We start from the raw sequence: 25,050 nt of genomic DNA, 5'->3' as shown, positions 1-25,050 counted from the left end.
AAAAATAGATCTTCTCTAACAAATATTTTTTTGTGTTGGTCAGAACCATTTTTTGTGAGGATTTAGGCAATTTATTTTGGGGGGGTTTAGCCTCCCCAAGCCTCTTATACGCGCCGCCTATGCCTGTAAGTAAGGCTATCAGCTAGTGTAAAAAGAAAATGCATGTTTGCTTTACCTGTGTTTCTTTAAAAACGACACAATTGAGACTTGTAATGCTTGCGTATGATTGTGTAATGAAGCTATAAGCTAGGGGAACTAATTGGTGGCACAAATATTATGCAATAAATAGATAGTTTTGGTAATGTATACCACTTGTCACTATTCCGATTCAGTCTCTTCATTTTGCTTTGAAATAGGTTGTATTTATGATACACCAGTACAAAGTATTTATTGTATAGGGAACACACTCAAACTCCCTGCTTATTAATTGCACAGTCGCAGTCAAATCGAGTCAGAGGGCCACACGTTAATACAGTTTTGTGTATGAACCTGGAAGGCTTTAAGACGCAGCGGAGATTTGATTTTAATCACCTAGATTTTGGTCCTGTTGATAGTGTTTTTTTTGCAGCACGGAGCTGGCCATAGAGTAAAGGAGCCGTCTGGAAAATATCCTGTCTCCAGGCAACCAGGACCTGACGCATGAATCACCCCATGTGTTTCTCTCTGATAGTGAGAGTTCAAAAGCTGCGCAACAGTGAAGTGCAGCGCAGGCCAGGGAGATACTGCATTTTAAACACTAAACAAAAACGAGATGACGAATCGCATCACACCTGCATCACTTCCACTGAGAAAAAGGTGAGTCCTGCTGCTGTTCCCATGATTTCAAAATAGACACCGACAATTAACAAGAAGCGTAAAACACGGGCTACCCAGCGGTATCCTGGGAATGCAAGGTTTTTATTTTTATTTTTTTAATTAAAAAAAACAGCATAGTGTTTAAACAGCTAGTTAGTTGCACTAAGCCTCATTATTTCCATGCAAAGCGTTTTCATTAACATTGAGAAACGTGAAGATGTTTAGCCTAGTTAAGTACTTGGAGAGTCTGGGTTTGCCTTATATGTCATATGATCAGAATTGAAGTAACGGTCTCATTTGTATTCTGGTTTCTGCTCAAGTTATTGGTATGCATTGAGTGAAAGAAAGTGCAATGTTCTCCTCTTAAGTGGTTTTTATTACATATTTTTTATTTTTTTAAAGAGGTGCATTTACTGTATCGTTTCAATCTTTGGAGCCCAAATCTCAAATATATTATTTGTTTCTTACATTTTAAATGTTTGGGTCTTTTTTTTTTTTTTTTTTTTAAGAAGTTCTATAACAAAACATATTGTATACTGAACCACAGATGTTTTATAAACTAGTTTGCAAATCAGAACCATAACTAGATGCTTCATTTTTGGAACCACCTAATTCTACAAAATCACAGTTTCAGAGGGGACAGAAACTGCACCCCCTGTTAGTCATTGTTCAAGCAATCCTCATTTCAGTAGTTCAGGTTTTAGAAGTGGTTGAGAAAGGATGTTATTAAGTATGGCAAATACAGATATATCTACTTGTATAAAGTGTCCTCTTACTTTTTAATACTAGCCTGTATTGTCTATTTATTTCCTAGCTTATACAGTAAAATACAAGCCTGTAGGAACAGATGTGCCAAGAAGTGGATTACATCTTCAAATCCTGAAATCAGTACCAAAGCTATGCCTTCATTACATTATTTGTGTATCAAATGAGAAATGATGGATTGATATTGACAATTCTCAGTCACCCCAAACACATTTTTATCTCTGTTATGAATATCAAGATGAGAAGAATAAAACACTGAATCAGCCAAGATTCAGAAATACAAATACAAACCAGGAAGCCTGTCAACTACCAATAATATAACTTTTTTTTATTTAAATAAATTAAATAAATAAATAAAAAGTTAGTTCATTTGCTTTGTACATAATAAAAATGCATGAATTAAACGAAATAATCCCCTTTAAATACAAGACAGGAGCAATATAAACAAAACATGCATTTTCTAAGCTTACATGACCATCCATCCATTGCACTGTAGACAGAATTATACAGCTGTGCACACCCACATTTTTAAACGTCGGTATTGTGTAGGTTGCATGCATAACAAATTAATAATGTAGATATGGATTATTTTAAAACCGAGTACCTGCTGTAGATGTGCTATGGCACTGATCATACTGTGAAGATCTGTATGTGTGCTGTGTGAAGCATGCAGTTTAAAACATAAGTATGAAAATCACCAGCGCTGCTTGTAAAGTTAGTGCTATTAGTGGCCATCATGTTTGACTTGGGTGTTAACCACCCGTGCTGAGACCCTTCATTTATTGCTTCCTTCTGTATTAATTAGCCGAGTGCAAATCAGAAGGCTGTTGTCTCTTATTACTGTATAGCTTTCATCTCGGTCTTAGCTGGGCTGGAGCAGTGGACAGTCTTGTGTTTAATGTATTCCTTAGGTCTATAAACCAAAAATAACATAGTATGTGTGAAAATCCTGCATGGTTTACCAGACAGCCTTCAACAGCCTCTGGCATTGCAGTACATTTTAAAGCTCAACCTGTTGGATGCTTTGATGTTACAATCCACCATAAGGATATCTGTTGGTGCAAACTATTTGAGGCTAGAATTGTGTTGCATGCTCGTAGCGGTCCCATATGTAGGTAAATCAGACAAGCGGATTGGCTCTTAAGCACCCCATTGATGCGTTCCATTGTGCATCTCGTTTTAGTTATTTAATTTCTGCCAAGCAGATAATTTATATGTGCAGTAACATTAAAAGTGAATTGTCTGTGTGTTTTTTTTTTTAATTTATTTATGTAAAACATACAACTCCCCTGTAACACAATCAAATCAATAAACAGTTTAATACTAATACGTACATATAACATATTTTCTAATCACTACTTAAATAAATTAAACCAGTTACATTTAATACATTTCGTTTTCGCAATGTGTTTTGTTGTTAGTAACCTATAGGGCCTATATATTTTCTTCATAACATGCGTAAAACATGTGTGTAATAATAGTGTTAATCTAAATGTGTCTAAACGAGAGTAAATATGAATGTCATAGTGTATTTGACTAAAAGGGTAGAGCAAATACTATTTAGCTAACTAAACTATACATAGAAGAATGCAATTCTGCCTCAGGTTTGTTGTTGATATTATACAACATCATAATCCAACCACGTGCAGAGAGTTTCAACACAATGGGTAGACCTGTTGGAAAAAGAGAGCCCAACTTTCAAGAAATATTCAGTCATTTATCAAACGGGAAATACCCAGATACACTTAAACAGTGGAGGAAAGGCTAATTTTCGCAAACAATGCCAGCGTTTTAGATAGCCAACTAATGTACAAACACAAAGTACACAGAAAAAACGAAAAGGGTGGAATAGACTCATTCTATCAATATGTACAGGAGTTACACTTTAGTCTGTTAATAACAAGTGGTATTTATTCTAATATTAAACATATTTTTTTCATTAAGAAAATTGTATTAAACAAGATAACATATTCAAAATATGTTGTACAGTGAAACACTTTGAGAATGATTGTTGTTTTGAATTCCGTATACCAGTATGCTTGAATAAGGTCACCCATTAGCCATAGATTCCAATGTACTGTATTCATGTGTGTGAGTGTTTCTGGATGTAGTACTGTGTTTTTTCTTTAATGTGCAAATAGTTAATTTTGGTAAATTACTTTTGGTTTCTCTGTATTTTGAGATTCAGTACGTTTGTACAGTTACAGTTTCTGTTAGTAAATTGTTATGCTGGTTAATTCAGTTATCTTTAGCTGAAAAACATTTGGGGAAATACAAATAATAATAATAATTATTATTATTATTATTATTAATAATTTATTTATTTCTTAGCAGACACCCTTATCCAGGGCAACTTACAATTGTTACAAGATACCACATTATTTCACATTATACAGATATCACATTGTTTTTTACATACAAGTATCCATTTATACAGTTGGGTTTTTACTGGAGCAATCTAGGTAAAGTACCTTGCTCAAGGGTACAGCAGCAGTGTCCCCACCGGGGATTGAACCTATGACTCTCCAGTCAAGAGTCCAGAGCCCTAACCACTACTCCACACTGCTGCCCATATGAGTTTGAGCTTGGAGAAACTCCTCTCACTTGATGCTGTGCTGACCAGGATTGTTAATAGAATTCGGAGTGCGACCCAGGCATTGGGAAAGACATCAACGAATCCATGGGATAAAATACGCTGCAAAGCATCTACTGGTGATGATTTCTGTGGCAGAAGGTCTGCCAAGCTTGTAAGTTCTTCACACATTTCAATTCCATCAATGTTGGACCTTCCTTGATGTGTCAAACGTGTCCGAAGATACTGTGCAACTCCTCCTTATCCAGATCTCTTACATTGTGGATGTCATACAGAATACTGAAGTATCTGCAGTGCTCATGTAACTGCTCAAAGCGATGCTCAACAGATTGCAAGGCAGTGTTGACCAGAGTGTTGAAGCACTGAACACGAAACTGCTGTTCTGGATCTAGCGTTGCTTGGTCTCATAATCAAACTGCTTTTGCTTGCGGCGTGGTTGTTCGACTTTTTCTGCTGGGAATTTAGGTGTGTTTCCCATTTCTTCAGCAAGGTCTCTTGCTTTTATTTTGGCATCATTGAATCCTGTTTCGCGGTACTTTCTCAGGAATGAACGTGTTGCCTCAAGAACTCGGACTGCTGCTCTGATGTCGAATCATTTGCTTTGCATGATTTTACTGATCTGATTAACACGAAACAGGATATCTTACCACACAATGAGTAGGACCTGGAATGTATACTCCTGCAAGACATGAAGCCTCATGTCGCACTTCTGCGTCAGCACCCTGTTCTTCGGCAATAGCAATCTGAAACCGTATTGCATTGACACTCTCCACTCTGCACTCCCATCATGTTTGAGAGAGAGGTTTTAACTTAACAACCGATAAGTAATTTCCAGCGGTGTGTATTGATGCATAAAATAACATGTAAATTATTTTCAAAACACCAAAAAAAGTGACTGCTTCATTGGAGCTCATAGCTGCATCACCAATGACAAGATTCCAACTGTGGCATACACAAGGAATATAGAAAGCCAAAGGGTTCTGAACTCTACATTGAACACCTAGGTTCTTTCATATTGGAGCCATTGTCATATCCCTGACCTCTACAGTCATTGATGTTTAATCCAAGGCTCACAAATTCTTGCAGAAATGCTTCTGTAAGACCTTGTGACAGAGAGAGGAAGAATTTAAACTTAATCTCCCTCCTGACCAGAAAGGGCGCTGTGTAAGGCTGGTGGTATGCTTCCTTCTAGATGGCAGCCTTGATGATGGGCGGAAACCGGAAGGTGACCATATTAGGGGGAGCGCGTAGTTGCACATACCCGGAAGGACTCCATTGCAATCAGCTGCGGGGCGGCCCTCTATTGGAGAAACCATGGCGACGGGTTGATTATAATTGTACTTTGTTTTGTGTTTGGGACTGTAAACCTGCCGTATACCCCCCCTGATACCACCGCTGGTAAAACAGGCAGATTATTGTTTATTTGTTATAAATAAATACGGACGTTTTGGGAGAGAAACATTGTTTGGACATCCCTTTGTCCACTGCACCACTCACCTCCTGGTCACAGACCCCTACATCTTGTGTCTTCAACAACAAGGAAGCTTAAGAAGTGTTCTTTGATTGAACAGAAGAGTTGTTTACAGAAACAAATTGAAAAGTCACAGACATTTGCTCTTTGTGACTCAAATCGGTTGTACAATCCAAGATTACTGAAAAGTACTTTGATTCTTTAAGATGTTTTAGAATTTTGTTTCTCACTTTACCTGCCATGATCTGTATCAGCTCATTCTGAATGTCCTTGCTCAGGTAGTGATCGTGGATTTCATATGACATTGCACATCTGATGTGCTCCTGCATTACAGGATCAAATTTAGCAAGAAGCTGAACCAAACCTAGGAAGTTGCCATTGCTCGGTTGGTACAGTTTGTCACTAGAACCACGGTAAGCAAGATTGTGTTTTGCCAAGAACTGAACAATGGCTATATATATATATGGAATATACAAGCCATTTCCTGTTCACTTGCTTGCCGTTTCTAAGTACACACTTATAGTTATTTACTGTAAACCGCTGATTGTCATCAGATCGGGGGAAAATTGAAATCCATAACTCGTAATGGGACCTTTCATAACCAAGTAGTCTCGGGTTGCATTATCTGTGACTTTCGGCCAGTTTGCAGGGTCACTCACCAATTCAGGTGCTGCGTGTTGTTGTTCTAGCTGTGGCCCATCATCATGTACCAGCCTTGAAATCATTGAAAGAACCATGAATTCTGCTCTGTATCAGAGAATTCTACAGGAGAATGTCAGGCCATCCGTCTGTGAGCTGAAGCTGAAGCACAGCTGGGTCATGCAGCAAGACAATGATCTGAAACACACAAGGAAGTCTACATCAGAATGGTTGAAGAACAAGACATTTAAAGTTTTAGAATGGCCTAGTCAAAGTCCAGACCTAAATCCCATTGAGATGTTGTGGCAGGACCTGAAACAAGCAGTTCATGCTAGAAAACCCTCAAATGTCACAGAGTTGAAGCAGTTCTGCATGGAGGAGTGGGCCAAAATTCCTCCACGGCGCTGTGAGAGACTAATCAATAACTACAGGAAGCGTTTGGTTGCAGTTATTGCTGCTAAAGGTGGCGTAACCAGTTATTGAGTCTAAGGGGGGATTACTTTTTCACACCGGGGCATTGGGTGTTGCATAACTTTCTTTAATAAATAAATGAAATAAGTATCAAATGTTTGTGTTATTTGTTCACTCAGGGTCCTCAGGGTCCCTTTTATCTAATATTAGGTTTTGGTTGAAGATCTGATAACATTCAGTGTCAAAAATATGCAAAAATGCAGAAAATCAGACGGGGCAAATATTTTTTCACAGCACTGTATATATATATATATGAATGAAAAAAATGAGCTCCATATTTTGGTGCCCTAGGCCCTGATCCAGATTAAAAGTTTTGAAAAACTGGCCCCAGGTGAATCGCTCTGTTCCAAATTACACAGCAGATGCAGAGATTGATCTAAGGGAATTCATTATCTGAATCCCTTAAATATTGGTTTAAACATACTTGTTTGCAATGAGCTACTAAGCTTTACATTATTTTAATCACAGTAATGCAATTAGTAATGCCAATGAAGAATGGGGACATTTTAAATCTATTTTTATATACTAACTGCTTAGCTTTTCTGTAATGATATACTGTACAGTTCATACTAAATTGTTTTCTTTTTTTTATTTTAGATGCAGCCCTTCCTAGTATTACAAAAGGGGTGTGATGTTGCAGTATTCTGGATTAAACTCCTAATTGGAACCAGTTTGACTAAATGTCAACTGAATCTTGCTAATTGGGAGCACCCTGAAGATTATGACTCATCTACTTAATCTAAATATTTTCCTCCTGAGGATTGTCTTCCAAGAAACATTTTGTTAAAGTCATTCTGAGGACTGCAGTGCCAAGTTGATCACTAATTGATCTATTTTTTTTTTTTTTTCCCGTGGACTTCTGCACATATTTACTATTTCTGAAAAGTGTGTTGTCTGTCCAGTCTGCTTTTGGGTCATCTTCCAGATATCTCCCAAGGAAAATCTTTTTGTGAAGAACACTGTAACCACCAGTCTCCATCCTTTCTGTGGATTTATTAAGTGTTTGCAGGCCAAAGTGCTTCTGAACACAAAAGCTCTAATATTCAATCGCTGGCTAAAATGTGTTAATCAGGAATTTATGTGCTCAGTGTTCCTGTTTTAAAATGTACATCAAGTATTCATTTAAGGAACCCCAAAATTAGAGAAACTTTTAGAAAAAAACCATCAGTCTTCCCTCATTTTCTCTTAGGATACAATGTCTTGTACCGCGCCAGTGGCCCAAATCGAAGTGGAAGAATCTGTTGACCATGGACAGGCCAGCCCGGTGGCCCCTCACGATGATCACCTCAGAAGCCTTAAGGCCCTGACCCAGAAGCTGAGGCTGGAGACCAGAAGACCCTCATATCTGGAGTGGAGGGCTCAGGTGGAAGCACACAGCTCCAAGGACCTCAAACCATTAGGTGATGAGGCTTCTAAAGAAGAGAGGAGAGCCAGTGAGGTAGCTGTGGGCTCCTTCAGACGGTCTCAGCGACATCTCCTCAGCAGCAGTATGGTCAAGGAGGAGAGCCAAAGCACCGGGAGCTTGAAGGACTTTCGGAGTATTGATGAAGCACTTATCTGGCTCAGAAAGGAATTGGTAAAAAAAAAATAAAAAAAAATGAGGGATTCAATTCACTGATTTCATAAATAGATGAGGCAGGGGATGGGAAATGGGAGGGGAGTGTAAAACATTTATAAGAGACACTTTTTTTTTTTTTTTGCAGTTATCCAGCAAATACTGTATGCTGTCCAGTTCTCAATGTCCAGTATACTGTATTTCAAATCAGAATGTGTTGCCAGCAATCCATTTTTAGATATGACAGGAGGAAAGGAAACAGCATGTAGGAATGATCAATAACAAATAAACACTCAATAGTGCTGATTTAAGAAATACTGAAAGAAACAAAAATTGAATGACAAACTTTTTCAAAAGAATACATTGAAAAGACTAGTCAATACATTTGTCATTGAATTTTAGGCTATTTTAGTATTTCTTAACCTTGCAAATGCAAGGTTGGATTATTTTCATAGAAGTTGACAATGCTTTCAGTTGAATGGCTAAATCTCAATTACTGTAGTACACATCAGCTTTCTTGCAACAGCAGCATTTCGTTTTTCAGTAACATGCAGCTGGAAAGGAAGCAAGTAAATGTTTATTTACAGTATATATTCTGCTCCATGTGATTGGAACTTGTTATTAGACAACCAGAAACAAGCTGTTTAACAATTTAAACACAGATTTACAATAAAAATATAAAGAAATTACAGGACCAGGTTTTTTTCTACATGCTAACTTCTAAAGCTTAATAGACTTGAATTTGATTTTGAAGATGGTGTAAGGCTAAATCAATTTGATCCAATCATCTGTTATAATTAGATTCCCTTATTGCTACAATTTGCCAGTCCATTACTGCACTGTTATCCACTGTTTCATCCGAAGGCAAGCAGATCAGTGTCTCTGTGGAATGGAACTTGTGACCTTTTCAGGATTGTAATAGAATTGGAAACTTTCCATTCATAGAAGGGTCAATAATTTCAAATGCAGGAAGTACAAAGGGAGGGGGGTTGTTGTAGATGATTTTCTTTTGAACAGCAATGCAGTGCAATAACCATTTATGAAAGGCTTACCTTTAAATTAAAACATGTACATTTACATATTTCAGATTATTAAAAAATACAAATAAAAAATAACATAGCATTGATTTACATATATACATATTTCAAATTATTTCCATGAAAAAAAGCAAAAAAAAACCTGTAAAAAATCATAGCATTGGTTTTTGGCACATTTTTACTTTTTGTAAACGTATGTGTTATTTGTGGGGCATGAACAAGGGCTTCTCCCCCTACTTCCTTCCTACCATTAACATCTGCTAAACCCCTATTTAAACCCCAAGTCATGTGCTTGCTCTCTGTCTTGCGTTTTTGTTTAACACCATCCTCCCCCCCTTCCCCCTCCCCACTACACTTTCCTCCACTATTCTGCCGTTCCACCTCTGCAACGGTCTCCCTCTGGGGGTAAGTGAAGCTCACTTCTCAACCTTAGAAGCCCATCTGCCACTGACTTCGTCCTCCACGAGGAAGGGCGTCCGCGAGTCAAGGGGGACCCCTGGGCAAATTTATCTATCACCGTCATCTTCCCATTTCTCACCTCTAGATCCCCCTATGAACGGTTCATTCTCACCTCCGCGAGGGCGGCTCTCCGCGAGCCAAGGGGAATCTCCTTACTCTTCTCTAAGTTATAAGCACATATCTTCTATTATCAATTCCTGCGGTCTCTTCCTCCATGCAGCCCTCGATCATGTCCAGTTAATTAAATGTGTTGCTGTGTTGGGGGGGGGGGGAGGAGTCATAACAGATCCAGTGAATTTACAGCTCTCAGACTATATTTAAAAATGTAATCTTAGTGTTCGTTTCTTCTAGATTTTACCTCATAATCTACAGTACAATTGACTGTTTTAAATAAGAGATGATAGTTGAGATGATATGTATTTGCTTACGATTGTCTAAATAATAAATAATAATAATAATAATAGTTATTCCAAACTGCAATATCTGGAAAGCAAGCTGATGCGTGTATCTATTACATACAGCATATGGATTAATGTAATATATTTTTGTATATATATCTTTTTTTTTTTGTAGACTGAAATGCGGCTTCAAGACCAGCAGTTGGCTCGGCAGCTGATGCGCCTCCGTAGTGACATCAACAAACTGAAGATTGAGCAGACCTGCCACCTGCACAGGAAGATGCTCAACGACGCCACCTATGAGCTGGAGGAGCGCGATGAGCTGTCTGACCTGTTCTGTGACTTCCCCCTCACGCCAGGCTTCAGCCTTTCCACCCCACTCAAGCTCATCGGTGTCACCAAAATGAACATCAACTCACGCCGCTTTTCCCTTTGTTAGCCTTTCCAGCATCCACAGAGGCATTACACTTCCTGTTTTGAATCTGCATTTGACTTCATCACTTATCTTTAATGTAAATGTGCTGTGCAGGTTAATGGGGATGGGAACTCTGTTGAGAAAGTATTAAAACCAAGATGGCAGGGCTCCCAAGTGGCACATCCAGTAACGGCACTCCGCATGGAGTGCAGGATGCACCCCATAGCCTGGAGATTGCTGGTTCGAGTCCAGGCTATTCCACTGTCGACCATGGACGGGAGTTCCTAGGGGGCGGCCCACAATTGGCCGAGCGCCACCTGGGTGGGGAGGGCTTAGGTCGGCCAGGGTGTCCTTGGCTCACCATGCACCAGCGACCCCTGTAGACCAGCCGGGCGCCTGCGGGTCTGCCTGTAAGTTGCTCAGAGCTGCGTGGTCCTCCGATGCTGTAGCTCTGAGGTAGCTGCAGGACGGGCCTGCGGATGGTTGACGGCACACATTTCGGAGGATGCGTGTGTCTGTCTTCGTCTCTCCCGAGTCAGCGCGGGAGTGGCAGCAGTGAGCCGGGTTGAAATAAAAATAAATAATTGGTGTTAGTGTGTACTGTGAGTTCTCGAATTTTTATAAGCCATTTAAATGCTTAAACTGACATTTTCTGTATTTATACCAGAATGCTCTGCGGTGATGAAGCTGTTAGGAACTAGACATTTCTATTATCAATTTACAGTTATTGGCGCGATACATCAATAGGCTTACTGCTCAAGTTATTTTTTACTCATTAAATTCCTCCCAAAGGCCTTTTAGTTAACAAACCACATTCAGTAATCTGATCTCCATCATGTCCTTTATTCTCCTTGCTTTTCATCCTTGTTCAATCATGGGGTTTTCTCAGAGCTTCACCATTTTGATCCAGGGCATAATTTGCATTTTTTTTGTCACTTACCCTAATCCTCAGCAAAGTCTGAGGCTCTTCCACAATGCCTTCTTTCTGTCTTGGGTGCCTGAATGGCTGACATTGAAAACAGTCACAGAGACACTAAAGATGGTCTCAGGTGGTTTTGTGATGATGTTGATTTCACAGTCTAGTGCAGTATTAATCAAATAACTGAAAGCTATTAGGACCATCCATAGTAGACAAACACCTTCAGCCACTGAGCTGTAGGAAAGCTAATTTATTTTACATAAATTGCAGTAGTAGGCACAGCAAATGATAGCACCACATAAAGGTGATTTTGCAAAACCATCCCAAGTCTGCTTGTGAAGTGATGGAACACAGACCATTTGCATCCTAATTGCAAAAGGCCAGTGCTGACTGCTAGGTTTGTATCGATAGAAATGGATAATAAAACCAAGGCATGCACTATATGGTTACTTACCTTTTTTTATTTCATTTTTTTTAAAGAACAAATGCTGTAGGTTTGTAAAGCACCTAACAAGTAGAGAAACCTAGTGGAATTTGGAAAGTGTAGGTACTGTAGAAAAGGCACATGTTTTAACATAGTTTCTCAGTCTTTGATTGGGCTTTTCAAAACTGTACTTACAGGGTCAAATTTCCAAACAAGCTGCAGGATAGATGCAAGCTAAGACATATGAAAAATCATATATATTTTGTCACATGAAAAGGTTACATGTTAAATGTATTAGTACCCATTTGAGGGGCAACAATAAACTACGAGTCATTAAAATTGCTATGTTTTTCTTTTTTATTGTTTCATTGTGTTATTATTGGGGCAGGTATGATGACTGGACAGTAAATGAAGTTAAATGAGGGGGCTCATCAGGGTCAATCAGAGAAGACGGAAAATTACTTTTAATACCAGATTTATTGAGCAGTTACTCTACATCAGGTCTTCTCAAAGTCGGTCCTGGGCTGCCGCTGTGTCTGCTGGTTTTCATTCCAACTGAGCTTTCAATTACTTAACTATACCCTTAATTGAACTAATAGTTTGCTTAATTAGACATTTTTACTTGTTTTCAGCTCTTAAAAAGTTGCAGTTCAAGTTACTTATAAAATGTTATAGCTAACTCGAAATATGCAACTTCAAGAGCTGAAAACAAGTAAAAAGGTTTAATTAAGCAAATTATCAGTTTAATTCAGGGTAATGAACAGGTGTGAGAAAGAAAGAAATACATTTGTGAAAGAAGCACTCAGAGGTTTAGGCCACAGTGAATTAAACTGAACACTCATTCATTGTACTGCGTATTATGCATTTTTGTCACTGAAAGTGCATAAATTAACCAACCTGTTGTATCAAACAATCTTCTTTTGTCCTTTTGGATGCGAGCCAAGTGTTGCACCATTTTTACAAGGAAGTTATTAAGGTTAGTAAATAAGGAGTACATAATATCAATATGCCCTGTATTGTTCAATGCTTTTTCATGGAATACCACAACATGTTCAAAACGAGTCTTAAAACAGGTACAGTAACAGGCTAAACTAGTTGATACTGTGTGGGCGAGTGTTAATCTGCACAAACAAAATCAAGATCAACTGCTGAACTGCACAACAGCCTTTAAGAATCCAAGCTGAGTGTGCAAGCCTCTGGAAAAGCTGTAGCGTGTATCTATTCTAGTACAGTAGAATATATTTATTTCTGTTAGTGGATATCCCTCGCCAGTTAAAAGGCAATGGACTTCTCTTGGAATTACAGGTTTGGGATTATCATACTGGGAGACTCGTTTGTGGGGAAATCGTCCCTGCTGCAGCGCTACACTGAAGGCATATTCGACAAGTCCAGGCAGTCTCCATTGGGGATTGATTTTAAAGTGAGGCATCTGGAATTTGAAACTGGAATCTCAATTAAACTTCTGCTTTGGGACACAGCCGGGCAGGAAAGATTCAGGTAGGTACAGCTTAACTAATTGCTATTAGGGGTAGCAGAGAATAGTCTGTCACTATTCGAGCAGAAAATGGACTGTCGACCTCAGAAACTGTCAGTGAATAGTACGTTCACAAATGAAGCACCTGACAAATATCAAATACAAATTTGTTTTTACTTGCCGACTGTTTGACCATTTTTTACCTCAACTATTAGACAATCCAATTAGTAGTTGTTATACCCCTAATTTGTATATTGTAGTCTATTATTATGTTCGTATACAGGTATACAGGGGTCAGACAAAACCCCTTACAAAGAATGGTATTACATTGTCAATGGGTGTAGGGCCACCATAGGAAGCCAGGATGGTACAGATTCAAGTTTGCAGTCAACATTTAAATGCTGGAGGTATACAGTATGTGACCATTCCTCAGTAACAAATAGATCCTATTACTTTAGGGAAGTTGGGGTGGAAACCTAGATGAGTCATTGTTTTTCATATAGTACACCAGCACCTGCCAAGATTTGAATGAGCTATTGATGCTCTTATTTAGTTCTGATGAAGCAATGCATGGCCATTTGATATGCAATACAATTCTAGATGCAGTGGACATGCTGTAGACCATGGTGACTTACTTCTTCATGGCACCCTCCCCCTCCTTTCCCATCTTCTTTAGGTCCATTTCCAGATCGTACATGAGGAACTCGGTGGGCTGTCTCCTGGTGTTTGACCTCACCAAGAGGGAAACCTTTGAACGCCTGAGAGACTGGTACATTGAGGTGACCAATTATGTGAAGCCGTCAAAGATGGTTTTTATACTGATTGGACACAAATGTGACTTGAAAGAGGAGCAGCAGGTGTCCAAAGAGGAGGCAGAAGGGCTAGCAAAAGAGCTGGGCATAGCACACTACGTGGAGGCCTCTGCCAAAGATAACCTGAATGTGGACGCTGCGTTCGAAAGACTGACCGTGGAGATCTACAAGCTTTTTCATGCAGGCCGCATTCCAATAAGGGAAGGCTGGTATGGACTGTCAGTTGGGGTTCCTGTGGATCTATACAACCCTGATGAGCCAAAGACTGAAAAACCTGGATGCTGTTGAAAACACCATTTATAATTTGTGGCTACATTCTTTAGATATGTTTTGACTACTTTCCCACTGTCCCAATATATATATATTTTTTTTACCATAGTTCCAAATGGCTGGGAAATTTGTATATGAAAGTGACACACAAAACAAACATAAAAAGATTTAAAATAATTCATTGTCTGATTGTCACTGTTATGAATGTAACCCTTTGGTTGGACTTAAGTAACCTTAGCCAGCCTTTTTAACATAATGCACATTAGACCTCAGTTTGGTCAGTGAATATATTATCACTTAAGATTGTAGCCATCATTTTTTCTCCTTTCAAGTTTTTAATTTAGGGTCTGCCCAATGTTATATATCACGCCGACGAACTCAGGCACTGTGAAAGACAGCCCGGCTTGTCATTGGAAAGAGGAGATTGTGAGCTTTAAAACAAGGTCTTATTTGTGTATTTATGGTAGATGACCATATTAGGAGATAGCCTTGAATGCTAGTGTTTTGGAATTTTGCTGCTGCGCTGAAAGACAGAACTACTCAGTGTAGTAAACAAACATTTTCACACAAAATCTTTACAAAATAAGAGAAATTGCAACATTGAAGGCACAAGGACCAATTTTCCGATAAATATATATATATATATTTGTTTTTCGAGTTTGTGGATCAGATGCATGAGACCAGAGCTGTTTAGGGTTATGTTGCCATGGTCGCCACCGTGCTGGCCATTCAAGCCACAGTGAACAGCCCCATCTTGTGCCACATGATCAGGGTGCCTGGGACGAATAATTTGAATGGGGTTTTTATTCTTTTTTTTGTTGTTTTCTTTTGCACATTTTCAATGAATCAGTTTTTTGTAGGTTGCTTTTGATCCCTTTTGTATATATGGCCATAATTATTTTATTATCCAATTTGTTAAAAAACTAAATAAAATCCATGTTCCCTACATGTTGAAGTTTCATTGTACGCTGTTGAACTGGTAATACAATGCCAATGTCAGTGTCTTTAGATCATTTATAGCAGCAGCAGACCAACAAGTTGTGTTACAATTAACAGTATTTAATAATAATCATTTTATGTACAAAAATGCTTCACATTGCTGCTTATCAAAGACTGGATAATCACACGTTAAAAACATGGTCAGGTGTTTTACATGAAACCTTCAGTGTAAAACAGGTGCAGCAGGGTTGTCATAGTAACCACTGGTAGAAGATTGCCAAGGCCCTGTAAACAAATCATTCCATTGTTCTTGAAATTGGCAAATACCTTTGACTGAAAAAAAAACAAAAATCCAACTCCTCTAATACATCCACATTATTTTCTTGTTAAATTTCATACATTTATAATAAATATTCAGTAGCACAGACTGGGTGTCCTGGTACTTATATGATGATATAATGATGTTTGAGCATGTATAAGAATGTGGTACCGCTCGATCACTGGCTCTATCAATACCATTGTGGCTGCCCTTGTGCTTCCACCTCTCCATAGTAAAGTAGCACATTGCTACTGTAGTGGAATTGCATTATCACTGAAGATCATTTGGTATCAGTCAGACACAGCAGCCCCCATCAACTGCTTTGTAGTCATTATCAGCATGATCGGTTCCCACATTGATTACGTGAACTTTGTTTCACACAAAAGATAAACTCATTTTCTTCTTGATGTTTGTAACCCTGTGCAGACACATTCATCTATGACTTAAATGCTTCATTGAAATGTTAGAGTTCAAAATACAGGTACATGAATTACATTGCAGTTATAGTATCCAATGCATTAGATGCAAGTCTTTGCCATTAACGGGCTGTAATAGCACTCACAAAGTCCATTCTCGTTTATGATCTGTAAACACCAAAGACAGCAAGCTGCACTGGAAAAGTAAAACTCACCAAGTTTAAATGCTAAAGTCCTTTACAAACCCATACATAAGGGAAGACACTAATTACCAGCTGATCCTACTGCACATTTATTAGTTGTGTGCCCTTGATTGCTGTTCCTTTGTAGTTATTTGCCAGCATTTATTTGCCTCTGACACATCAATCTTACTTAGATTCTTGATTAATACCAAACTCGCCATTGAAGAACTAGGTTGATTTGGGTCAGGAACTTAAAAAGTGTCTAAGCACAACCATAACCATCCACAGAGCAGCCCGTGCAGAGATAAAATCATTGATAAGCTAACACTCCTGATAAAAAGATGCTTAAATAAAATCAAAAACACACATTCTGCTCCATTCCATCACGCGTTGCCCATTGTGACTGTATGTTTTGTTCTGTTTCATCTTTCTATGTTCTTTGCTCATTTTCTTTTTTTTCTTCTGAAAAATAAGCCCTGAAGCAAATGCCATGTAAAACAATCTGTGAAAGGCTATGGAGCACAGACAGAGCTCCTGAAAGCTAATAAGATGGATCCTGTTTCTAACCCTATGCAAGAGAGACACAGTAACTGATTGTTCAGAAGGAGACTATCCCAAAAGGTAGCATGACAATAGAGTATGCTCAGGAATTTTAATTAGTTCAGTGCACTTTCTTTTTCACACACTCAATCTCAGGAGAACAGTAATAGTTCATAGGTATACAAGTAAAAATAAAAATAAATAGTTAATAATTAAGTATTTTAAAACATGCATATAGCAGTCTGACTCTCACACTACTATTACTACTACTACTACTACTACTACTACTAATAATAATAATAATAATAATAATAATAATAATAATAATAATAATAATACTACCAAAGCAATTCTGCCATTAGTCACTTACACTTTCAAAATAACTCTACCCTGATTGATTTAAAAGATTCTTATCAAATGCACCACTCGTTTACACTAAATCCACTCAGGACCTGTATGCGTACGCATACCCTCTGAACTGTAGATAACACAGTGCTGTGGACTGTTGTATTAGAAAGTTCAAAACACTGAAGATGAGTGGCAGGAAACATGTTAAACTACAGGAGTGACTTCCTTAAAGGTTTATTGCACTATACCACTGCAAAATATTCAATACTGTGAAAATCGGAATAGCATGACAAAGAAATGCTTAGTAAACCCCAGGAAAGCATAGAACATGGTATATGTAGCATAGTTGCTGGTCTCTATGTGGGTAACATGAATTCAATTCTACCATCATATTTTCCTTAAACAAAAAAAAGGGAACTGGTTATGTTGAGCTCTCAGACAATATTTTAGGCAAACCTTTCCTGGGTCTATGAAAATGAGAATGTATTTCATGAGGGGATTGCAATATGCAGATCCACACCTTGTTAAAAGAGTTCAGACTGAATAACTGACTGCATTACTGTTACTATTCCATGGTATGCCTTTTGTTCAAGTTATTTTAAAGAAATCACCGATTGCACTGGATTGTCCACAATAAATTATTGAAAGTCAGTCTGTCCCTGACAAATAGCCCTTTTAATCTAAAAGAATGATATGCATGTTTTATGGCAGTTTTACTGTATTAAAGGTTTCTGGCAATGTGACCATATTCATTTAAAGCTGCTCAACACAAATGCCAACCTGGTTTTAGATCATGATAAATGAGAAAAATGAGTTGGTATTCAAACGCATTTAGCTAAATCTGTAATTGCTATACAGAATTGATTTTGGGATCAAAACTACATAATTAAATACTGGTGTATTTGTGACTCTATTCAAAATGGTCGGTGTCAGTGCTTTAGAAAAATTGTATCCCTTAATATAGTGACAAAACAAGACATTTGGTCTCCATTGGTTCCCACAGGACCTTTGTGGTGTTATAACATGGATTCCATATGTTAGGAAATTACCAATAAGAATATTTACTTACATTTTGCACTAGAATAGTACATTGACATCTGGTATCATACAGCCTCAAACCCTCTAGGATTGTTTGTGGCTAATCAGAGGCCCCTTCAGCTTTCAAATGTTTGGCTCATTGTCATTCTCACACTGTTTGGTCTATTTGCTGGTTTTTGAAAGGGGAAGAGTGATTTCACGGTTTTCACTGCAAAGGAAACAAACCCCATTCTCACACCCGACTGAGATTCAACTTTAAACCCTACCCATACTTGTACATTTCTCTTGTTAGGGCCAATTGGGAAAGATTCTGAAGGACAGACCCAGGTTTCAAAATATTGTTCTTCATCGTGTTGAATCGTTACACATTTTATTCAAAACATATATAGATTTATTCACATTATTCATTATTCTGTGACTTTTTTGGGAAATGGCTCCAACTCAATAACCCTAGGCGCTAAGGGTTTTTTTAAAAACATGTAAGATACCTGAACAGTGTGCCCACCAGAGCAAAGACAATTTACTCAATGGCTTGGAGGTACCAAGGAATATTCTTGTGAGCCAGGGGGGGGGGGGGGGGGGGGGACACGACACAATCTATCTGTGACACAAAAAAGGGCAAGGCTGGTTTGTTTGTGCATATTTGGGCACTAGTTCTCCTCCCACCTTTATTCATTTAAGACACTATGCCCTAATTACACCCACCTGTTCTCTGGAGGGACCAACCAAATGGCCTACAGGTATCTACAGTATACATTATTTTATATGAGGAGAGTGTGAGCCAGTAACTCCTTACTCAAGTATGACATGACTGGAATAAAGGTAAACATGTTTAGCAAGTTTTACCAAAAAGGACAGAACCAAATATGTGCAGGATATATCCTTAAAAAAAAAACATTCCAAAAGTCCAATATTTATCACTTAAACCATCCAAAACATTGCCCAATAAATACTTATTTTGAAAAGCCCAGATACAATTAAAAGAAAGAAAAGCAGCAAGCAGCAATGCAGAGACAAAGAGGCACCCTATTGATATTGTTGCGTCTGCTGTGGAAAACAGAAAGCAGACTTATGAGGGACAGCCTCCAGCATGTGACTGACTTGCAGGTGGCTTTTCATACTAGCCCAAGTGTGCAGGAAAAGTGTAGACCTGGCAGCCAGTATGGCTGGGAAAAGACAACTAATACACTGACACAAGCAATGCCTGGCAAGAAATCCATGTGAGTGCAATCTAGTCTCACTGGAAACCTCAACCTCCTGGACCACTCATCTGCTGCAGTAAAGGCTTGTATCCCTCACTGGCTAGCCAAGGCGCTGTGTCTATAAATAGAAACTCATCGAGTTGTAGGATTCACTTGTGTTAGGAATCCCTGGTGCATTGAAAGTCAACTCATTTGAAGTATAACGGAGAGTACTGTATGATTATCAGCTCAGTAATTCTGCAGAACATCAGCCTGCCTTCCTCCAGTACTGTGTTATAAAGCAGAGACTTCAGAACAAAATGATCAGTCGGAGCTCAGTCAGTGCATGGCCACCAAGCATATCACTAACTTTCTTGTGTGGATAAGGGTTAATAAGGGTATTTACATTGTTCTTCTTATACTGTACAAAACAATAACACATCTTTGATTAGAGTCATTCACAGCCAATTCCAGCATGCACCCTATCCTGTTCTTTGCTTTTTATACTGCAGTCACCTTCCTTTATTAAAGGTTCATTTTTGTTAAACTGCATTTTCGATGTAGAACTATGTCTTTCCAATGCTTGTACTATGCATTTACCATGCATTTCTGCAGTTAACCACTATGCTTTCACATACTAATTATGTCAAGAATGTATCTTGCTTGCCAGGGCTATGTTTTACTATGCTTTTCTACATTGTCTAAACAATCTGAATTATAAGATTGGCAATGTGATCCTATTGTAACCAGTCACTGAAGGACTATATCAATAATACTGTATTTTTGTGATATCCAAACAAACCTATTTCCTGGAAATGTTGTGTCTCCATTATCATTGCATTGCCCTGGCTGTGCACTAATGTCAACCCAAGGTTAGAAAGAAGACCCTCTTCTGGGAGAATATAAATCACTGACAATGCCTTCGTTAGAAGAATGGGGTAATTAGTTTTCATCCTGAAGAATGAAAGGGAATGCAATACAAACACTCAGTAGTCCCTACTAGCATGCCGTTGTCACTGGCAACAGATCAATTTGTGGGATGACTTGTCCCTCTGCTCTTTCAGATGGTTGGGGGCATGACCTCTTTTCTGATAGAATGTTCCTCAATTCAGAGGAATTTCAATAGATGTCAACAATACATCTTTTTTATGGCTCAACCTGCCAGACAACCTATTTCAATCATCTTGGGGAAAAAAATGAGTACATTTTCTGTTTAAATCGTTTATAATTTTTCCCCAACTCAAACAGGTGTTAGAACCACTACACAACAGATAAAAAAACACTGCATTAATCTGCCAATTCCTAAGAAGAGAGAAAAAAAAAACAATTGTGGCCACCCATCTAGGCAGACCAAGTTCCAAAAGCAGATCACCCAGAAGCAGTTGCAGCAATAAAAAATATGGGCAATAAAAAAAGTGCACAATGTTAAAATACAAAGTAGTTTTACAGACAAAACAGTAAACAGTATATGCACATGTCTCATATTCTGCATGTTATGCAGTTATCTCGCATTACTAAAATGGACTGGACTATTTAAGAATCAAGTACAAATTACAGTGCCTGTAATCCAACTCAAAATAAATAGCAGTCTCGTCAATTTAGAAACTGTACACTCTCTATTGACTGAATACTGGCATTAAAAAATAAACATTTAAAAAATATTACTAGTGGCAGGCAATGTGGCTTAAGAAATACATATAATTCAAATCGTAACACTTTTGTTATTCAGTCTTATCATATATGCCCTCTACTCCCTTTCATTTCCTCTCTTCTCAACACCCCTCTGCCTTCAAACAGGCTTGCATTACCCCATCCCTTCTCCCATTCCTCTCTAAAACCCTCGAGGGAGCGGTACATCGCCATCTCTCTGCTTTCCTGCAAACATATTCTCTGCTCGACCCCCTCCAATCTGGTTTTCACCCAGCACACTCTACTGAAACTGGTCTTCTCTCCGTCACTAACTCACTACTCTCTGCCCGTGTCGCCTCACTCTCCTCTGTCCTAATTCTCTTCAACCTCTCTGCAGCCTTTGACACAGTCAACCACTGTTCTCCTGTCCTCCCTCGCTGACCTGGGACTCTCCGGCACTGCTCTTGCCTGGGTCTCCTCCTACCTCGCTAATCGCATGTACCGGGTGTCCTGGCGTGGCTCACCCTCTGTCTCTTGCTCTCTTTTGACAGGTGTCCCTCCAAGGCTCAGTCCTGGGACCCCTCCTGTTTTCTCTCTACACCCACTCCCTGGGTCTCCTCATCTCCTCCCATGGCTTCTCATATCATTTCTATGCTGATGATGCCCAGATATTCCTCTCCTTTCCCCCGTCTGACTCCGACATTTCCTCCTGGATGCACTTGCATTATCTCAAACTCTCCAAATCAAACAGCCTCCCTCCCCCCCCGCTGATCTTTCTATCTTTCTCCCTCCTCATCCACCAAGATCCTTGGTATCACCCTTGACCCCCTCCCTCTCCTACTCTCAGCACATCACTACTTTGGTACGCTCCTGTCGCTTCTTCCTCAAGAATATATGCAGAATTCGCCCCTTCCTCACCGACTACACCCAGCTCCTAGTTCAGGCCCTAGTACTGTCCCACCTTGACCACTGCAAATCCCTCCTGGCCAGCCTCCCTGCATCTGCTATCCGTCTGCCCCAGGTCATCCAAAACTCTGCTGTTCGCCTTGTCTTTTCCCTTCCTCGTTTCTCCCATGCTACATCGTTGCTCCGCTCTCTGCACTATTGCTGCTCGCATCCAATTCAAAAGGTTTTCTTTTACCATAACATTGAAACAGTTTAAAAGTGTTGTGCATATTAAATTCCTATGGTACCGTCTGCAGTGGCTTTGCAACATATGCTGTGTTTCAGGATTTTTTTTTTTTTTTTAAAAACAAAATCCTACAAACTCAAGCGGCACTACGAAAATAAATGTAACAAAAGAATTTGGTAACAATAGGAAGAGGTCGGGACTGAAGACCATTGTGAAGTACCGATAACGTCCAACATGACCCCAGCATAGCTTGCAATTGTAAGGCTCAGGTGGCGTTCTGTTACCTGTTAAACACTGGTAGAAAAAAACTGGCTTCACCCGAGTCAAAGCAGAAATAAAGTGTGTAAAGTAAAAAAGGAAATTGGCGCAAAGACATAAGCAAAAAGGCTAAACTGATTGAGAATGGCAACTGTAAGAGAGCATTCTGAATAAGCTTATTCTGAGTAGGCCAGTGAAGCATGCACTTTAAAAACACATAATAGCAGGTTTACAGAAGCATCAGCAGAACATGAAACAGAAGGGAAAATACCGACAATGGTCAATCACAACTAATGATATGGATTACATGAGCATGAATTACAAGAAGATATCTAAGGCTGATTTAACCAGCAGAATCAATAATGTGCAGGCTTGTTGTCCTTTAGGTTTTAAGAACCATTGTCAAGGCCTGCCTAGAGGGCTGATCGCTCTTTGTGTTGCACCTTTAGATAAACGAAAAGTGCAAAAAAATGTATGTGTGGGAGAGAGAGAGAGAGAGAGAGAGAGAGAGATGGTAGTTGTCAAAGGGATACTAAAGCTAATTATGAGTAGGAAAATAAATTGATACCTAAGTTACTAAACTTTAAATATCTTTAGGGAAATGAAGGCAACCTATTTCCCTGGTATATCCCAGGCGAAGTGTCCTCATTATTTCTAGCTGGGTCCTGTTTGTACCCACGTTTAGCTTGGGTGTCTTGGAGTTATAAGCATACCGCACAAAAGCTATGACTGGGAAAAAAAATCAAGTTCAAAGGTTATTGTAAGTAACATAGACAACACTGCCACCACCTGCTGGCCAAACTGTGGAACAGCTTTTTGTAAAGAGCAGAGAACTTAAAGTAAAAATGTAAAGAAACAGGATTCTTTTTTAAAGTTGTGTGTCATTAAGTTATAGGTGCCAAGAGATTCAGCAAACAACTTTATTTTATTTAACTTTAATATGCGAAAACTAAGTGGATATATACCCCAAAAACACCGGAGCAGTTGAACATTCATTTTGCATGATGCCATTTGTTTGCCCTAACAAGACAATGGATTTTTTGTTTTTATATCATAGTAAAAAAGTTTAACTGAATTGTAGTTCCAGTGTACTTTGTTTTGCACTATGACATTAAGACAGAAGTACGAATTCACACACACACCACCATTTTGAAAATATTTTCAAAGCAGCAATTTATATGCATAAATCAGTGCTTACATTCCCTAAATCAATGTTTTGCTTTGTAAAATAAAATATATTTAATATTCTGCATGAGTGGCTACCATATACTGACTGCTATCAATTTAGAAAATGAAAGTCTGCTGGTGTGTTTTATTACACACAAGGCAGTGTTACCATTGAGCAGTTCAAACTGGAGTCATAACTGTGCCTATAGAATTGCTATATTTGTGAATCCAACAAGTGTATGTATGTGTTTAATCCCAGCCACAGCTTACAGATTCAATACAAATTCCATTGTTATTGAAATGTAATATTTATCTATATCAAAATAATCTACACATAAAGCTGTAAAGTACAAATTAATAGATTAAACAAAAAACTAAAAAAGCATACAAATTAGGAAAAGCAAATACAGTGTACTAGTTACAATAATACAGGGCTCTGTGTAAAATAAATGAAATAAGGACATAAATGCGATTCAGAAAGGCTTCTTGAACACCCGAGTACAGAATAACCCAACATGTTCCAGGGTAATCTGTATACATTTTAAAAAATTAAACGGTACTGCCTTTACCGCACAACCCTTGTAGGAATAAAAGTAATGTTTCCAAATCTGTTATGCTCAATTGTTTTCATCTCAGCTATCTGAAGAGGGCAGTGTATGGTACTTTGTTCTTACCTGCCTGCAGAGAATGACCCAGAAAGTTACACTCTTTACTTTTCTTAATAACACTCACCACAAACCATACCATAAACACACATACACACACACACCAAATAAAATATGAAAGAAAAAATGTGTTGCACTTGGATGGATAATCTTATATTTTTAGCAAAACATTAAAATGCAGCATTACACACACATACATATACATATATATATATATATATATATATATATATATATATATATATATATATATATATATATATATATATATATATATAATGATATGTTACTATAAGGTAAAACAGCACATATTTGATTTTTGTTAAAATCAAACAGCTGGTATTTCAGAGACAAACAGAAAACAGGAACCTGATGCCGTATGGACTGCTACTATTGCCTCTGCATCTGAAGATTGAGGAAATCACAATTGGGATCCAACAGCAAGTGGGGAAACTACAGGAAAAGCTTGTAAAGGCAGCAATTACTTTGGAACAACAATTTAAAAAAACTGCCAATTAATGCACACTGCATGTCAATAAACAGCAAACAATTTACATTCTAAGTAAGGATAATCGAAAAAAAAGAAATATATATCTTAATAAAATAGGCACAATGTCTTAAGTTTCTTTTGTGTCTTGTAACCTTCCGATTGGTAAACAAACACTCCAGTATATGGCCAGTAACTGTCAGGAATACATAAATCTGTGTACTTGAACACTACACTGTTACATTATTTAGT

The 25,050-nt window shown here is 38.4% G+C and overlaps 2 protein-coding genes across 2 annotated transcripts; both read left to right on the top strand.

The window, feature by feature from the left end:
• The first annotated feature begins 597 nt into the window (after window positions 1-597).
• On the top strand, window positions 598-12,522 carry LOC117411573 (protein FAM167A-like). The gene is made up of 3 exons (XM_034019221.3): window positions 598-795; window positions 7,332-8,310; window positions 10,359-12,522. The coding sequence occupies exons 2-3, from the start codon at window positions 7,930-7,932 to the stop codon at window positions 10,620-10,622; spliced, it is 645 nt and encodes a 214-aa protein (XP_033875112.2). The 5' UTR covers window positions 598-795; window positions 7,332-7,929; the 3' UTR covers window positions 10,623-12,522.
• Window positions 12,523-12,677: 155 nt separating this feature from the next.
• On the top strand, window positions 12,678-16,103 carry LOC117411571 (ras-related protein Rab-39B-like). The gene is made up of 3 exons (XM_034019218.3): window positions 12,678-12,917; window positions 13,247-13,438; window positions 14,092-16,103. The coding sequence occupies exons 1-3, from the start codon at window positions 12,874-12,876 to the stop codon at window positions 14,513-14,515; spliced, it is 660 nt and encodes a 219-aa protein (XP_033875109.2). The 5' UTR covers window positions 12,678-12,873; the 3' UTR covers window positions 14,516-16,103.
• Window positions 16,104-25,050: the final 8,947 nt, after the last annotated feature.

This window comes from Acipenser ruthenus, chromosome 6 (assembly GCF_902713425.1).
Source record: "Acipenser ruthenus chromosome 6, fAciRut3.2 maternal haplotype, whole genome shotgun sequence".
NCBI classification, from domain to species: domain Eukaryota; kingdom Metazoa; phylum Chordata; class Actinopteri; order Acipenseriformes; family Acipenseridae; genus Acipenser; species Acipenser ruthenus.
This window is presented reverse-complemented; position numbering and strand designations above follow the sequence as displayed.

Excerpts from the sequence above, each read along its gene's own strand:
- LOC117411573 (XM_034019221.3), top strand. The coding sequence starts at position 7,930 with ATGTCTTGTACCGCGCCAGTGGCCCAAATCGAAGTGGAAGAATCTGTT. Across the intron at positions 8,311-10,358 it reads TCTGGCTCAGAAAGGAATTG|ACTGAAATGCGGCTTCAAGA; the intron begins GTAAAAAAAAAA and ends TTTTTTTTGTAG.
- LOC117411571 (XM_034019218.3), top strand. The coding sequence starts at position 12,874 with ATGCGAGCCAAGTGTTGCACCATTTTTACAAGGAAGTTATTAAG. Across the intron at positions 12,918-13,246 it reads TTTACAAGGAAGTTATTAAG|GTTTGGGATTATCATACTGG; the intron begins GTTAGTAAATAA and ends TTGGAATTACAG. Across the intron at positions 13,439-14,091 it reads GCCGGGCAGGAAAGATTCAG|GTCCATTTCCAGATCGTACA; the intron begins GTAGGTACAGCT and ends CATCTTCTTTAG.